A 17,495-nucleotide genomic window follows, 5' to 3' on the forward strand; every position below is an offset into this window, starting at 1 on the left:
GTTATGGCAATGATTTCTGCACAGTACAACCAGAAAAACAACAAGAAATATTTAAACCAGAAAAACAAGAATGACAAAAGTAATTAAGGTCTAACTTTAGGTACTGGAGGTCAACTTTAGCAACATGCATAGCAGAAACAAGCCCCTCTTAGTTTAGTATAAACGGTCTTCCCCCATCTACTGTCTATGGTTGCAGCTGGTCTGTTAATATGTAACAGTTCATAAACAATGACAGGAAATGAGTCAAGATCAGTGGAGTTGGCCTTTTTCTCACTGGCATGCCTCCTGCACATTTGCAGGATTTCACTTTTTCTTACCTCATTTGCACATTTTTGACACTGATGTGTTCATTTGAACAAATTCACATCTCAACCCCTGCATCTACCTGTACACCAAATACTGAGATGGTAGCTTTGGCGGTATGGGAGCCTTTGTATGTGACGGACATACATCCGCACATACCCACAAATATACAGACATACAGACATGCAAATCAGATGGAAATGAACTGATTCAGCTTATACGATAACCTCACATTGGTACACCAAATGTGAGCTAAAAATTACCCTACAATATTGCAAATAATGTGGCAACAAGAGGTTAGTAAATTGAAAGTTTAGGTTCATATTATTGAAAATCACACCAAACGTCTTAACCCTTTACTAAAATCTTCCAAGCAGCTCTTGATGATTTTGGACTATCAATATAGAATCATTAATAGCTCACAAGCTACCTCACATACAGCTCACTTATGTTATATAAGGAAAAACTGTTTGTGAAAGTTTTGATGAAGAAGGTGGAAATCTTTGATAACTAATTTAAGAATGGCCTGAAAAAAGATAGCAGTAAAAATACGCAATTTAACATGTCTTCATAATTTGAACATATCACATTAAGATCATCCCTAAGAAAATTAACATCAAAAATACCAGATGAGTATTCTTTAAGAAACAAATTCTTCACCAAATAGTAAAGACATTGCCCCCAAAATAAAAAATAACCCATTTCATCAGAATTTGAACATATATCTGATGAAGGTCTTCCCCGGTGACATGTACTCCAAATATTAAAGGAATTGCATTGGCCACTTTGAAGAAGACACTTGGCATGTAAAAAGTTGATGGATGTAGAGTGATGAAAGCCAGACGGACGGACTACATCCACCTATTAGATAAACTTTGCATCGCTGACAGCAAAGCTTTAACTGGTCATGCACAGAATGACATGGCACAGTATGATCATAAAAAAAAAATATGAACATGCAGTTATAATCTCAAATGCACCCATACTATATGATTAGTGCTGTTTCAAGTTGTACAGAAGTGAGGCACTAATTAATTATCTTTTTTTTATCCTTTCATTCTACCAAAGAAGATATGACAGCAAAATAATATTACTAATACAGGTTGAAATGGGTACATCATGTATCATGATATATTACTTACCGCACAAAGTACGACACCACAGCTATTGGAGTCATTTTGCAGAGGTTGCTGTGGAATAACCACCTCACATTTCATGCGCAAGTAATTTCTGCAAAATAGTTACGCACAAATCAGTTTATTCAGCAATAAGCTCAGTTTATAGCAGAAAGATGGACACTATTTTTAGTATTAATAAATTATTACCATACATTTTCTTTGAGAATGGTAGTTGAGATGGAATCTCAAACAATACTTACTGTATCATATCACAGTATTGAACTGCAGGTCCAAGTTTAGCTCCCAGCGAGTCATAGTATTTCAGACACTTACTATGTACATCCAATACCTACATGGGGGTTACATCGTACATTAATATGTTAATTTCACTATTAAAAAAATGCACTCTTTTTTCAAAAGCTGAAGTATGGATTACATAATAGATCTAAATTTTCCATCGCATTTGTGACAGTAATGCTGATATCAGGAAAGTGCACATATGTAAATGAATTTTATTAAATGAACAAGTATTATCTTTAAAAAGAAAGATACATAGCAAAAAACAGCTCAAATGTCTCATGTACAATTTTATATAGATTTGATTAGATTTTTTGTTAAATTGATATAAGGAACATATCCCTGGTAGTGAATGCGAGATAATGGAAAATTAATATTTATGAATAAAATAGGGTGATGTAATTATTGAAGGGGTTGTATTAATCGACTTCAGACATACATCAAATATCACAAATCTAATGCAAATAAGATCAAAGACAAGAAATGTAGTAATTACTGGCACTATAATCAGTGGATATTATACAATTGAGAACCATATCATTTCAGACTAAAATCAGTCGATGTCACATAATAAAGTATCTATGACTGCATACAGCCTGGACATACATGTAAGCGGCATATGCAGGGGTCAAAAGTCAACTTCAGTCACTGACTTCTTTCAGAAATAGACATATGAAATAGTTCTTACCATGAGTCTGTAATGGTTGTTTTCATTTATTGGCATGAAGACTACATCACCATCAACAGTTTTCTGAAATAATGTATCAAGAAAGTAAAACTTTCTGTAATACGTAATTTGCCTTGTTTGCCAAGTACATGTGCCTAAAAGAATTGCCTCTATACACTTGAGCATCAACTTTTACAAGCCAATTACTCCACACTTAAAACAACATCGCCAAATACTAATACACATACACCCGTGGCCACTTTAGTGTTGATTAAGCCTGTCTGGTGCAAGCAGAAATTCTGTTTGTATAAACGAAACAAAGTGGTGGTCGCTGTAATAAATTTAACGTTCACTATCGGCACCCCACTGTTAGGATTGAGATAACGTTCTACTAAAATGTCTCGCCTGCCCAATTCAAATCGATCACAACACTGCACTGTAGACACGCTGTAAGTCTGCACGCCGACAATGAACATCAATAACAACGGTTGCGAATATCATACGGGAAAATCCTTCAGTAAGGACGTGGGCAGCTTGATTGTTCAAAATATAAGACATTGTGGTGGCAATTTAGCATCTAGCGAGGTACCACGAGGAGCTACAAAAAACAAGCGAGCGACCGTTTTAAGATAAGCGTAGAGGGAGCCAGAAAAGTTTGGAAGAGATATACATGTATCACGACAGGTTCTCTTCAACCGGGATGAGAAAAGTGTCATTCATGGTTACACATGTGAATACATGTACATGTAAACGCTACCCCGACTGTACTTTACTCTTACCTTTCCGTACCAAGTGAAATTGGAGTAAGTTTATTCACGGTTTGTAGGAAAGAAACATGGCTTAATGCAAGTGAATGTTTATTTCGAAAGTTTTGCAGTCAAGACGGGCGATGTCTGTAATTTAATTGCTAACATTTTCAAAGTGGCATTTTCTCAATTCCCGCGTCTGAACAAAGTCTGAACACGACACTTACGATACACGCTATAGTATCGTTGGTATTCATTCACTGCAATATTGAAATCGGCACAAAATGTGTGATGTTCTCTAACACTGACTGCATTTGAAACACATGAGTTTTACCTGAAACTAAATACTGATAGGGCAAATGCTGTGGTCAACATCATTTGTATACAGTGTATTTTATAATCACTCCGTAATTTCAGGCTAATCGGCGTGTCCATGGGGTACCGATAGTAGGATCATTATCACCACTGATACAGGGTAAAGTAACCGTTTTATCACCCTTCTGCAGACAGAATTTCTGCTTGCACCAGACAGGCTTGATCAACACTAAAGTGGCCACGGGTGTATGTGATGACGTTACCATGCAATACATAAGGCTTCAAGTTAAAAAAGGGACAGTTCAACAAAGAGGTAACTGAATATAAAGTAAATGAAGTCCAGTTTCTTGTTCATCTTCCAGAAGCAAGTTTAAGTATAAATTAAAGCTGCAAGCAGCGTTGGCGGGGCCCAAGCGGTTAACATGGTTGAAAGTTCTTGCACTAATGATATTATGTGCAAAATTCGAGCTTGGAAAAGTAGGATTTTGAACATCATCTCATAGTTACTGTACTTTTCACCTGGAATTGCATGTTTTACGGAAAATCCAATATGGCGGCCAAAGTACTTCACCGATCCAATTGCCTATCAGGAACTTTAAAGTGCTCAAACTAAGAAAGATATGAGTAAAATGTCATTTTATTCGGTGTGTTGGTTCTGGAGAAGAAGATTTTTAAAGATTAAATTGCGAATTTCGCAAAATCCAATATGGCGGCCAAACCACGTGACCAATCTAAATGTCTTTCACAAACTTGAAAGAGATCATACTTAAAAAGATACGAGTAAAATTTCAGTTCAATCGGTGTGTTGGTTCTTGAGAAGAAGATTTTTAAAGATTAAATTGCGATTTTCGCAAAATCCAATATGGCGGCCAAACCACGTGACCGATCGAAACACCTTTTGCAAACTTGAAAGAGATCACACTTAAGATATTACATGTCAAATTTCAGTCGAATCGGTGTGTTGGTTCTGGAAAAGAAGATTTTTAAAGATTAAATCACGATTTTCTCAAAATCCAATATGGCGGCCAAACAACGCGACCGATCGAAACGCCTTTCGCAAACTTGAAAGAGAACACTCTAAGGATGACATGAGCAAAATTTCAGCTCAATCAGTGTGTTGGTTCTTGAGAAGAAGATTTTTAAAGATTAAAATGGTATTTTTCGAAAATCCAATATGGCGGCCAAGGTCACGTGACCGCACGCGATTTTATTTGCCAATTCTTATGACCTTAGGTCATGCTTGCTATATAAAAAAATTTAAGCTGTCTAGACCCCTAGGTCAGCAGGAAAAGGCATTTTTAGGTTTTTGGAAAATCCAATATGGCCGCCAGGTCACGTGACCAATCAAAATTTTAAGGATAATATGCACTAGTACCCATTAGTACCTATCAGCCCTGTAAGTATGAGAAGTAGCTTTAAGCGGTTCCTGAGATCAAGAGGGGCAAAAAAAGGGACAGTAGAAGAAGAAGATGAGGAAGAAGAAGAATATTGAACTCCAGTAAAACCAATAGGGGCCCAGCCGGTAGGCTTGGGCCCCTAAGTATTCAGCCTCCTGCTGAAGCCTGTCGGCGGCACAAAAATTTGTTACCATGAAAGTGTTGCAAAGTTTTATAGTTGTTACAATATAGACAAAAATTAATCCTTAAGCAATAATACATATACAAAAACAGGATTATGATTATTTACACATGCTTTTGGGAAAAGAAAACAATACTGACTTTGTACATGAAATTAAAAGATAAAAAGCAAGTGCTTCAGTAAGGTCACACTTTACAATATCAAGAATCATAAACATCAAATATTGATAATGGGTGATGCTTTTTAAAAACAGTTTACTTGTCAATGGGCAAGTACAAATGTTGAATTTTCAGACTGACAAACAAAAACGAAGGCAAAATATACTCACCTTTTTCATTCTAACAGTAGCTCCAGTCAAGATTTTACGCATTTCACCGATGTCAATCACTGAAGATTTTTTACCCATCTGCATATAGCCAAAAAATAATTGAAAGCATAAATTAAGTCATAACTGACATCAATATTACACTTTGGCCAAAAAGTTGCTTGTTCACAGTAACATGGCTCAAAACAATTAGAGTTGGCAGGTTTTTAAAACTATTGTTTTATTATTTGTATTGGTTGAAACACCTCTCAAATAGGAAAAAATATTTAAAAGTTGCTGAACATTTTTTCCTGTGATAATTTTGGTAACTGGAAACTTTTTTAACGGCCTTATTGATATCTAATAAAGGATCACCATTATATAAAATATTACATAAATAGAGAATGGCCAAATTCACAGCTTAGTATGTATTTAAAAGCATAGAACTAAACAATACCAAATTGTGTCTGTCTGATATATAAGTATTTTCATAGACAAAATAGAAGAGGGCAAATGTGTGAATACCTATTGCCTAGAGTTTGTATAATTCTGATATCTATTCAGCTCCAATTGTGTTTGCTTATTTGAACATTGACAATAAGGAGCACATTTACCTGTAAAAGTTATATATATATATATATATATATATATATATATATATATATATATATATATATATATATAATTACTAAAACTAGCACAATATAACCAAATCTTTGTTGGCAGGAGACCGACACATCAATAATTACAGTGACAACATTTCATAATCACTCATCCACACAATACCATATTCCTGACATTTATAGCATAATGTGATGTCGACTGTTCAAAGTAGTATATTATTTTAGCAATATTAAGTCACACACATACAGCAACATAAACATACCATTTCATTAGCCATTTTGGACAGTATGTACAATCTGGCCATTACAACCTGTAAGACAAAAATAAAAAAGTCGTATTCTAGATAGTAATAGGCAAAATAACTGAAGCCGAAGTAGGTAAAACATAATTTACTATTTTCACCACAAAAGTGTTTTTAACATGTAATAAATAAATATCACAAATTTTAAAAATACCGTCAACGACAGAGTGCTATTATTTGCTTTGAATTGGTCCATTCAAGAAATATTTAAACCAGAAAAACAAGAGTGACAAAAGTAAATAAGGTCTGAAACTTTGGGTACTAGAGGTCAACTTTAGGAACAGGCTCAGCAGAGGAATGTTTCAACAGAGTCCTTCATGGTTTCAGCAGGTCTGCCAATATGTATCAGTCGATGAAAAATGACAGGAAATGACTCAAGGTCAGAAAAGTAGCCTGTTTCAGTCATTGCCACCACTCCTACACATAATAGGTACACTGCATACAAATAGATCATAGGTCATGGATTCTCTGACTCAGTTGTGTAGACTCTTTCAGGTAATGCCACCACTCCTGCACATTTGCAGGATTTCCCCTTTAGATTGCCTCATTTCCATATTTTGGACACTCAGATGTTCATATGAACAATGTCACATCTCAACCCCTGGATCTACCTGTACACCAAATACGCAGATAGTACGTGCGGCAGTTTGGGAGCTTTTGCGTCAGACGGACATACATCCCCACATACATACATGCAGACATACAGACTCCACCGACTCAACATATGAGCTTTTTTTGGATCTATACACATACAAAATACGAGCTACAAAGAATGACATATAACTTAAATCAGAACATAATACTTACACTATCAGAGAGGTATCCCGCCATATACTTTGAACCTGGTACATATTTGGCAAAATGCTCCGTCATAATTGAAACTTGCTCTTTGTTGGGAATATTTTGCAGCATCAACAGGTGGAAACGATGCAATCTGATGCCTCTAACACAAGACACACAGTCATCTATATTTTGATGTGTTGTTTCTTTCCAGTATGCATCAACCTGTGTGAATAATATTCAAAGAAAATAGTAGCATCTTATAGCATGCCTTCTGTTAGACTCTGTTCCCTGTTTGCATTTAGTAAGGTTACAGACCTTAAGGTTTGACAAACAGCACATAATATATTCACGTGTCGATTTTGATGTGTGCACACATGCATTGTGGCAGACAGTTTTTATGACGACAATTGAATTGCATATTTGTAAGTCTATGAATACTGAATGAGTTCAAAGATAATGAGAAAACAGTTTGATACATACCTTGTTAAAAGACTCTGGCTTTTCAACATTATCACTGCATGCAGCTGCACCTTAAAAAATAAGGAAACACAAAACATTTTTAGGAGCTTATCGATTGCTTTAATAATGACATAAAAGTATGAACATGAATTATGAGTGGAAATTTGTGATCTGAAATCGGGGTACTGGTAATACCTCTGTGTCACTCTTGACAAGAATATCGTGTATTCCTTGCTTAAACTTTTATTACATTTAATGAACAGGTCAGGGCAAGTTAAAGTTCCTGTAAAATAACTGACCGACAGCCATACTGGATTGTATGAATAGTATCAAAGATGTTAACTAAAAATTGCTGAGCTTACATTTTTCTAGGGTATGGAGTTAAGTACATGTTCCATGTTTGAAAGAAATAGAAAAAAATTATGAACAAAATGTCATGGAAATGGCAATGACATGGAAAAATAACGGCTTTATAGCCATTTTAGATTGCATCACAAAATCATTTAATATGGATATGTAGAACATTGTCCGCTAGCTGTCAATGAGCCCAGTTCGAGAAAAATCAGTACCAGGCATGTTTGAGTAATGGCTCTGGACATAAAAATCTTCAAATGGCTGCCTGATAGCTATACTTGATATATCAAAAAAAAATAATTTGACGTGGATATATCTGTCATAGCATATTGCGTTTGTGCACACTTTGAAGTAAATCGGTCCAGTCAATTGTCAGTAATGGCTCTAGATGTTAAAATAATTAAATTTAATGGCTGCCTGGAGTCCATATGGTGTTGTACCACAAAAGAAAGGGTAATGGATGTGTCTACCGTGGGAGACTGGCACTGATATTGCAAAGTATCACAACAAAAATTGATGTGCAAATATCAATGGCACAGAGATATGAACCTTCACAAAGTTTGAAATCAATTAGCCCAGGCATACATGCACAGTTTTATGTGAGCCAGCTGCCTGAATGGATGGAGGCAGCAAAATATACTAGTCCCCTTGGTCTTCCTCTGCAGAAGCTAAAAACATAATGGTTCTACTAAGGATAATAAAACTCAGACACAGGAGTCTGAGAGACATCTTTCCTAACTGTGAACTCACAGGTATGAGAGGTGAGAGATTGCAAGGTGAAAAATTTATATGATCCATCGTGCAAACACAGTTATCCACAAAGTGTTTATAACATTATGGGAATATAGACTACCAATACCTTCAGCACTGACTCCCAAACTTATATAATGATCTTCACATTTGTGACCCAACAAAATAGTGCCATCTTCTTTGCAAGCCGGTGGGCAGAAAATAATATCGAAATTGTCAGACTCTGGTGATGCTGATGTAATTATATGGATAGGAAGTTGCAGCATGTCACTTGTTGCTTGAACCGTTACGTGATCAGCCCATGTACCATTACAAGACATCTTTTTCAGATAATGTCGCCAATTACCAACTATTTGATTCTTCCTATTGATACCATCATGCTATTTATATAATAATAAAATATAGCTATATAAATTATACAACAAAACCTCAATTGCCATTGTCTGATTGCATGGCTCATTAATTCAACCTTGTAAATGCATGGCTCATTTGGCGGCTCATTTGATGGACTACCAATTCAGCCCACAAAGCAAAGCAAATATAAAATACTTGTTTTGCAAACAAATAAATTGAAGATGCTGTCAGAACTTTGATCTTTGCAGGTAACGTTTGCATACATAACACATTAGGAACATATATTTAGCTGGATATTTTGTGTACTGATTCATTTACCAGTAAAATGAAAACATACACTTAAAAATATATAGAAACATGATATTTGACAAGTGTAAAATATTCATATAGTTATGGTTGTAACCTTGAGACCTGATGGCGAGTTCTACATTTAGTGAGCTTTCAAAATGACAGACATATTGGGCGAGTGTAGATAAATTTTAGTAAAAACTATTATTTAACAACCATTATGAAGCTGCAAATTTAAGTGTGAAATCAATTCAAAATGAATCAATGCAAAAGGAAAGCGCAAAAGTCATTAAAAATAATGTTCCTGTTGGTTCACTAGATGTCCAATACATTTTTTCTTGCAAACATGATTGAATATACAGAGGTAAGATATGCCATGCTTGAATTATGAGAGCAGCCTAATTAATAGGCTTTTCAAGGTGATCTTTTAAAATAATGGTAGCAATTTTTCCTATATCAGAGAAAGGATGAATTTCAAATTGGAAACATTTATACAAACAGAAATTTTGCTTCACTGTACACAATTTACCATTAACTTTTAAGAATTTAGCAAAGACAAGTCATTGACAAATACACAGTCGCCACTTGTTAATGGGTACTGTAATTACAAGTCCTCTGAGAGGAATGAGTCCCCTTAATTATTTAAAGGTATACATTCACTTGTAATCTAAATATGCCCATATATGGTCAAAAGGGCGTTCCTTGGTATTCAAATGCCCATGTGAGGGCGCTGTTTTTAAAATGCGGCCACCCGCTTAAAATCTGATTGGTTAGATTTTCTCTTCCTATGGTAACTGTGGCAAAATTGGAACAGGTGACAGTATACTTTTAAGTCTGTGATTAAAAAATACTGTGATACAGATGGGGCTTAAAGGCCAAAAATGAGTTCCATGGTGAAGAAAAACATAAAACCGATGTAAGTTGCTAGACTAATTACAAAAGGACATTAAAATGAATCAATTGGTACTTAATCGAAAGGATGCTGCAAAACATTTTTGCATCCTATCCTAATACTGACAGATTATCACTGGTACCATATTTCGTAAAGTTTGATGCAGTACTTTGGACTTCACCCTAAAAACAAAAATCCATTATGTAAATACAAACTAGCAACTAATTTATATATATAAATGATACCACTAAGTGTTATTGATTTGTATTTACAAAACTATGAGATCAAAATCTGTACTAAGTTTCATCAACCTTAACGCAGTATTTGAGGATATATCACTCTAATTAGGAAAGTTCATTACATATGCAATTACAAATTAATTATCTTTACACTGATAAATGTCTTTTTCACTGTTAAAGCAATGTGAGCTTAACATCTGTATCAAGTATCATGAAATTTGATGCAGTATTTCTTGACATATCAGACTAATTACGAAAATTCAATAATTGACATGATACTGCTACATGCTGTTAAACAAATTGATGTGCATAATGTATGACATTGGCCAATGTCCTTGTGCAAACTTTGAATGATACTGGTGGAAATATGTCTGAGTTATAGCCCTGTACATGAAAAAATCGTAACAAACAGGCCACCAGGCAGCAATTACATTGCATTGGACTGTGAAACCAATAGACATGCATATTTATGAAATGATAGGTCAATGTCCTTGTACCAAGTTTGAAAAAATAGCGTCAATGACACTGTAGCTCCCATCCTGGACTATTTAGTGTTTGTTCTCTGGTCAGATATTTGAACATGTGTGAAAGGGATAAAGTGCATGAAGTGAAAATACTTAAATGAAATGTACTGGAGACAGTGAAATATGTTAATGTAATCAGAATATAAAATGGAAAAAATACAAAATTAGATATATCGAATACTGTGATACAACCATTAACTCAACAAGTCATTTACAATGACATAGTCCCCACTTGTAATAGGAGTATTAGTCTTGATGGGGCAGGAAAATGTGGTCATTAAGAAGTATCACTGGAGTGTATATGTTGAGATCTATGGGCACATAGGTCTATGTCGTTGTTCCCAATTTGAAACACATGAGGCATGTCTAAGTTATGGTTCTACATCGGGAAAAAAGATCAGACCTCTAGCAGTATTGGCCAGCCAAGAAATACATATGCGCATTATAAATGAGGTACAAGATGTGACATCTTAAGGTCTAATATCCTATCAAAATTGGAGGGTATAGAACTTGTGGTTACTGAAATATGCATATATATGTATAATCAAGGTCAAAGGTCATCGAGGTCACATGACATTTTGAAAAAAAAAATTATATTGCTAATTAATCCCTATATGCAAAAAATCAGATCTCTAGCTCTATTCGCTTGCCCAGAATTAGATGTGTACATAATTAATGAGGTAAAGCGTGTGTTGTCATAAGGTCTCCCATCCTACTAAATACAAAGGACATAGCACTGTGGTTACTTATTTATTGACATAAACATATATTTTAGGTAAAAGGTCATCGAGGTCACATGACATTTGGTCAAAAAAATCTCTCCTATAGTTATCCCTATATACCAAAAATCAGACATCCAGCTCTATTGGCTCGCTCAGAATGAGATATGCGCATAATTATTGAGGTACAGTATGTGGCGTCATAAGGTGTCCAATCATACCAACACATGAAGGGTGTAGCACTTGTGGTTACCGAGTTATGGAAAAATATGTATATTTGAGGTCAAAGGTCATTGAGGTCACGTGACATTTTGTCAAAAAAATTGTTTTGCTAAGTTATCCCTATATACTAAAAATCAGACCTCAAGCTCTATTGGCTTGCTCAAAATTAGATATGCGCATAATTAATGAGGTACAATATGTGGCGTCATAAGCTGTCCCATCATACCATACATGAAGGGTGTAGCACTTGTGGTTACTGAGTTATGGACAAATATTTGAGGTCAAAGGTCACCGAGGTCACGTGACATTTTGTCAAAAAAATTGTATCGCTAAGTTATCCCTATATACCAAAAATCAGACCTCCAGCTCTATTGGCTCGCTCAAAATTAGATATGCACATAATTAATGAGGTACAATATGTGGCGTCATAAGGTGTCCCATCATACCATACATGAAGGCTGTAGCACTTGTGGTTACTGAGTTATGAACAAATATGTATATTTGAGGTCAAAGGTCACCGAGGTCACATGACATTTTGCCAAATATCCGAGATATCTGCGTGAACAGATGGACTCACGGATGGACGAACAGACGGACATGACCCAATCTATAAGCTCACTGGACTTCATCCGTGGGGACTAAAAATTGTGTCACTGCATCCTTTTTGCAATATGAATACGATGAGAAACTAAATTTTTATTTTTCGTGGCCTTATACATGGGAGTCTATGGAGATCTGCCTTATACATGGGAGTCTATGGACATGTAAACTAAAAATATGCAAATTTCACCACGATTTGCCCAAATTTGGGAAAGGTCACTCCTATGCACTTCCATACCAAGTTTCAAATCAATCGGACTTGTGGTTTCAGAGCAGGAGATTTTTTGACCAAAAATGGGAGAAAATTACAAAAAATTCATGAAAAATAGCAAGTCCAAGATACTGACCCAAGATGTGCACAATTATTTCATGTCAGCCCAAAGTACTTACATGCTAATTTTTCATGTAATCTGCTCAGTGGTTATTGAGTTTTTTTCAATTTTGACTGTTTTTACATTTTTTCACTTAATTTGCATATTTTTGGCAATGACAACTTCATTTGAACAAAATCTCATCTACAGCCCATCATCCATGTACACACCAAATATCAAGATGAAATGTACAGCGGTTTTGGAGTTTTTGATGTTGACGGACAGACATACAGACATACAGACATACAGACATACAGACACACAGACATACAGACATACAGACATACATACATACAGACATTTCCCTAGCCTATAAGAATAGCTTCCATTACCATATATACATATGGCTATGGGAGCTAAAAATCAGTTGATACATATCCAAATTATGGCTAAGGACATGACAAAATCATAAGAGAATGGCCACAAGGCAGCAATATTGCATCAGATTGTGAAACCAATTGACATGCATATTTATGTTATACCTCAATGTCCTTGTACCAACTTTGAATAATATCCGATGATACATGTCTGAGTTATGGCTAAGGACATGAAAAAATTGTAACAAAATGGCCGCCATGCAACCATATTAGATCATGAAACAAATTGACATGCATACGTATGATATACGTCAATGTCCTTGTACCAACTTTGAATAAAGTTGATTGAGATGTGCCTGAGTTGTGGCTCTGTACATGAAAAACTCGTAACAAAATGGCTGCATGGCGGCCATATTGGATCATATTGTGAAACATATTGACGCGCATATGTATGATATAGGTCAACGTCCTTGTAACAACTTTGAAAAAAATCGGTTGACATGTGAATGAGTTACATGTATGGCTCCATACATGAAAAAATCGTAACAAAATGGCTGCACAGCGGCCATATTGGATCATGTCACAAAAAAAAATCAATGTGGATATGCATGACATAGGTCAATGTCCTTGTACGAACTTTGAATAAAATCGGTTGAGCTGTTGAAACTTGGTTGCAAAGTTTCACTGCATGGTTGTCTTTGTAATTTGCAAAACAAAGTAATAGTCTGGCCTTAATCATGTGACTGTGTCCAACTGGATTTGACTGCAATTTAGCTCGATCCAAAGTCACAAACCCGACACAGAATGTTATGTACCGGTCTTTGGTGGACTACCATTTCATGAATTTTGGTAGTCCCAGGCAAAAGTTGGTAGTCTGTGGATGCAGGTTTACCGCTAATTTCGAGCCAGGGTTTATACTTACAGTAAAAGGGTGTTCCCTTATATACTCAACAACATTTTTTCGTAGCTGTACATGGTCTAATTTTTCCGTCCACTTCAATCTGATCAGCTGATCTTCCACGGCTCGGAAAAAACAATTACCATCACCAATAATAGGGTCTCTTACTATCAATCCTTCTGTAGTAATCCGTTCAATCAACCTCTCTTCATGATGGACTGCGCTTGTCAAGGCAACCTCCAACTCCTTGAGATGAGTACCTTTATGGAATACACACCGATCAAGTACAAAGACAGTTGAAAAGCAAGTATCACTTTAGATGAAATTTACATTGAATATAAACTCTACAAGGAAGACTTCACAATATTCAACAGTTGTGCATTTACCTAAAAATTGTAATATTTTCACACCAGTCTAGCATTATGATTGTTAAAAATAAAGTTTTACTTTTCATATCACATACATGAATATTGATAAAGAATATTAATGAAGAAAAATTTGAAATCATAGTGAAATACAAATATAATTGTGCTATTTCACGAGAAAGTTAAAGGACCAAATACTCTTTTTATTTCATTGGTCTGTTACACAGACTGTGCAATGACACATACTTAGTAACAAAGTGATGTTTCATCAAAATGTGTTGGTGCTGCCAAAGAGTATCTTTCGGAACGACTACAGACAGACAGATAGAAATACATACTAGGATTCACAGCACAACAAATAGAATGTATTTGTTAAAAAAGGAAATAAACAAATACACAAATAGATGTTGTATCTTCACCTGTATCTTGTTCTGTTCCTTTGTAACTTGAAGGATTGAGCGCAGCCTTTTTTTTGGCTATTGTTTTCATTTTGTATGTATTCCTATTTACCACAGCTGCTTCGCATGGTTGTGTTGTGCAATGGAACATGGATCAATTTTCTTCAGTGTTCTCTTTTTGCAACAAACTCTGTTCATTTTGTAAGAACACTTTCTGTTAGCTTTCTTGATACAGGACTTTGAGCACTGGCACGTAAGAGGCTCTGGAAGGAAAGGAAGGGGTAATGTGTTAGTACAACTTAGTACAACGGTACATGTCCATCTGTAAAACAAATATGCCTCTTTTACATACATAGTAGCTCAAGACATCATTTACAATAAGCTAGCACTGGGGTGACAGTGTGCAGACCAAGTGATACCCTACAGTCAGCAAAGTATTTGGTATAGTCTTAGAACATTTTGTATTATCATTCATACATCATAGGCTTACAATGTGTTAGCATATTGTCAATCAGTGTGCAAACATCGGCCACCCAGGTGCTGTTGGAAAGGAACTCTTGAACTACACAGTAATAAGTCCCCCCAGACAATGTCCTTGGGGACAAAGGACTTGAAAACAGTTGAACATTAAATAGTATTCATGCATTACCATTTTATAATTATCTGAACCATAAACTTGCTTACATAGTATAAAGTCTTAAGTTATAACGCTATCAGTTAACTTCATCATGCTGTTATAAACATTTTTCTAGACGACACTGTAGCTGTAAAGTGGTTTTATATAGTGGTACATGGTGCTTGTCAACATTCACTGCTCTATTAATGGGATATTGATATTTCTGGATTCATGTACGTGTGTTTGTAGCTGCACAGTACGGTTAATGTTTTTCAAATGTTTTGAACATGCATATTAAATTTATATCCTTTTCCTGGTATCCGCCAACTCAAAATCATGTTACAAATTACATATTGCATTGTTGTTGTTTACAGCTGAATTTTGGACAGGCATAAAATTCACATGTCAACAATATATTTACATCACATGTTGACAAGGCTGATAGTACATGTATGTGCTTTGGGAAGTAAAACAAGTCTTGAAACAAAACATCAAAAGTTACCGTTAATTTCATCTGATTCATCATTGAAATAAAATCACATGGTGAAACAACACAAGCACACATAATATTATTAACCTTTTGTTCATTTCAAAATATCTTTGTGTTTCCAGTCAGAATATTAACTGATTTGGCTTGCCAGAAATGGTAGAAAGCTATCAGTGTCTCCTAGGATATGTAATAGTTATTAACATAAAACTTCAAAGGAACATTCTAGCTTGCAGACTGTTGACTCTCAGTCTGTGAATACTATTTTAAGAATACTTGCTGCTCTTCTGGCTCTTTCTTTAGCACGGGTAGTACTGGTTATGCGTGATATTGGGAACCACTGGGACTCTTTCTTCTTCTGTTTTATCATCTCAACTTTATACATATTAGTGTCATCATTGTAATCTATCACTGTCCCTTCAGCAAACTTAAGCCTATTATTTCCTGTCAATTTTGTACTAGCTTGCAGCTTGATCATTACTTTGTCATTTATTTCATATAAAGTGGAAGTATGCTTCTCTATATCTCGCTGTACCATTGATTGAGACGCCTCAACACTCGTTTTACCAGCTTGTTCACGAATTGCATTTGCCAAATCAACCCAATCTGACAAAGCTTTCTCAATGTCAAGTTTTGGCATCATTTCTTTGCTTTGAGGAGTCCACTTGGGATTATCTGTCAACTACAAAACAAATGAAAATACCAAATATTTGCACGCACAAAAAAAGCAAAGAAAGTAATGAGTAAAAAGGAAAAACAGAGGAAACTGTCAATTACACATTTCACACACTTGAGTGGACACTGTTATATGTTTTCATAACAATAATGTTTTCATACATTCCATTTTCATACAAAACAGGGCCACCTTTCATGTCCAAGCACTTGAATGTCTAGGAGTGTACACTAGTACCATCTGAGTGTACCAGCATCGTAGCACAGCTGTGTGGAGCATATCCCTGTAATAGCTATCAAAACTGCCAAAGACAATGGGTATGTTTACACATGTACTGATACAGAACCATGTACATAGGTCTGTTACATAACTTTGCTCTTTCACCATGCACAAGAACTGCTAATATCAGCCTAGCATACATATGTTGGCAGCAGTCCTGCATTGCCCTGTTACACATGTAGGTAATACAAAACTATATTATATGGCTGGTACATGAGTGACACTACATAACTGTACCTAGGTGTGAAACAAAATATGCAGGAGCTTTATTTCTATGGCCATGAAACAAGTTATTCACATATATAATGCATGGCTTGGAAATGGAACTCTGGTGTTTTGTCTAACAATACTTTAGCAGAAAAATAAATGGTATAGTCTGTATACCACTTCAGGGTCAGTACAGCTGAGTGAACACTTTGTTGAAATACAGTGATGTGAGTTTCCTTGTCTATGCATGTGTACATATCCAACACAATTTATTGACATATGTATGCCTTATTGACACTGAACAGACACAACACGATAAAACATTATGAAAGTAGTGGTCTATAAATACTGCCAGATTCAGACAGATATCAATTTCTTATAAGACACAAATTTCATCTGTTTCGCAAATAAAAATAAAGACAGTGCAAAATTTATTTTACAGAGTCA

At 35.4% G+C, this 17,495-nt stretch overlaps 1 protein-coding gene across 2 annotated transcripts in view; it reads right to left on the bottom strand.

Annotated features, from left to right (window-relative positions):
* LOC139137446 (uncharacterized) overlaps positions 1-17,366 on the bottom strand; it is a 28,240-nt gene extending 10,874 nt beyond the window's left edge. Inside the window, exons 1-11 of one of the 2 annotated variants that reach the window (XM_070705552.1) lie at positions 16,166-17,366; positions 14,808-15,049; positions 14,192-14,283; positions 8,709-8,979; positions 7,517-7,566; positions 7,061-7,258; positions 6,215-6,262; positions 5,353-5,430; positions 2,407-2,469; positions 1,682-1,770; positions 1,446-1,533 (exon numbers count right to left, since the gene is read on the bottom strand). In XM_070705552.1, coding sequence (XP_070561653.1) covers positions 1,446-1,533; positions 1,682-1,770; positions 2,407-2,469; positions 5,353-5,430; positions 6,215-6,262; positions 7,061-7,258; positions 7,517-7,566; positions 8,709-8,979; positions 14,192-14,283; positions 14,808-14,937 — 1,107 coding nt within the window. In that variant the 5' untranslated portion in view covers positions 14,938-15,049; positions 16,166-17,366. Of the gene's footprint in view, positions 1-1,445; positions 1,534-1,681; positions 1,771-2,406; positions 2,470-5,352; positions 5,431-6,214; positions 6,263-7,060; positions 7,259-7,516; positions 7,567-8,708; positions 8,980-14,047; positions 14,284-14,807; positions 15,050-16,165 lie in introns of both variants that reach the window. The other variant, XM_070705551.1, reaches the window with a different exon arrangement.
* Positions 17,367-17,495: the final 129 nt, after the last annotated feature.

Source organism: Ptychodera flava, chromosome 7 (genome assembly GCF_041260155.1).
Source record: "Ptychodera flava strain L36383 chromosome 7, AS_Pfla_20210202, whole genome shotgun sequence".
NCBI classification, from domain to species: Eukaryota; Metazoa; Hemichordata; class Enteropneusta; family Ptychoderidae; genus Ptychodera; species Ptychodera flava.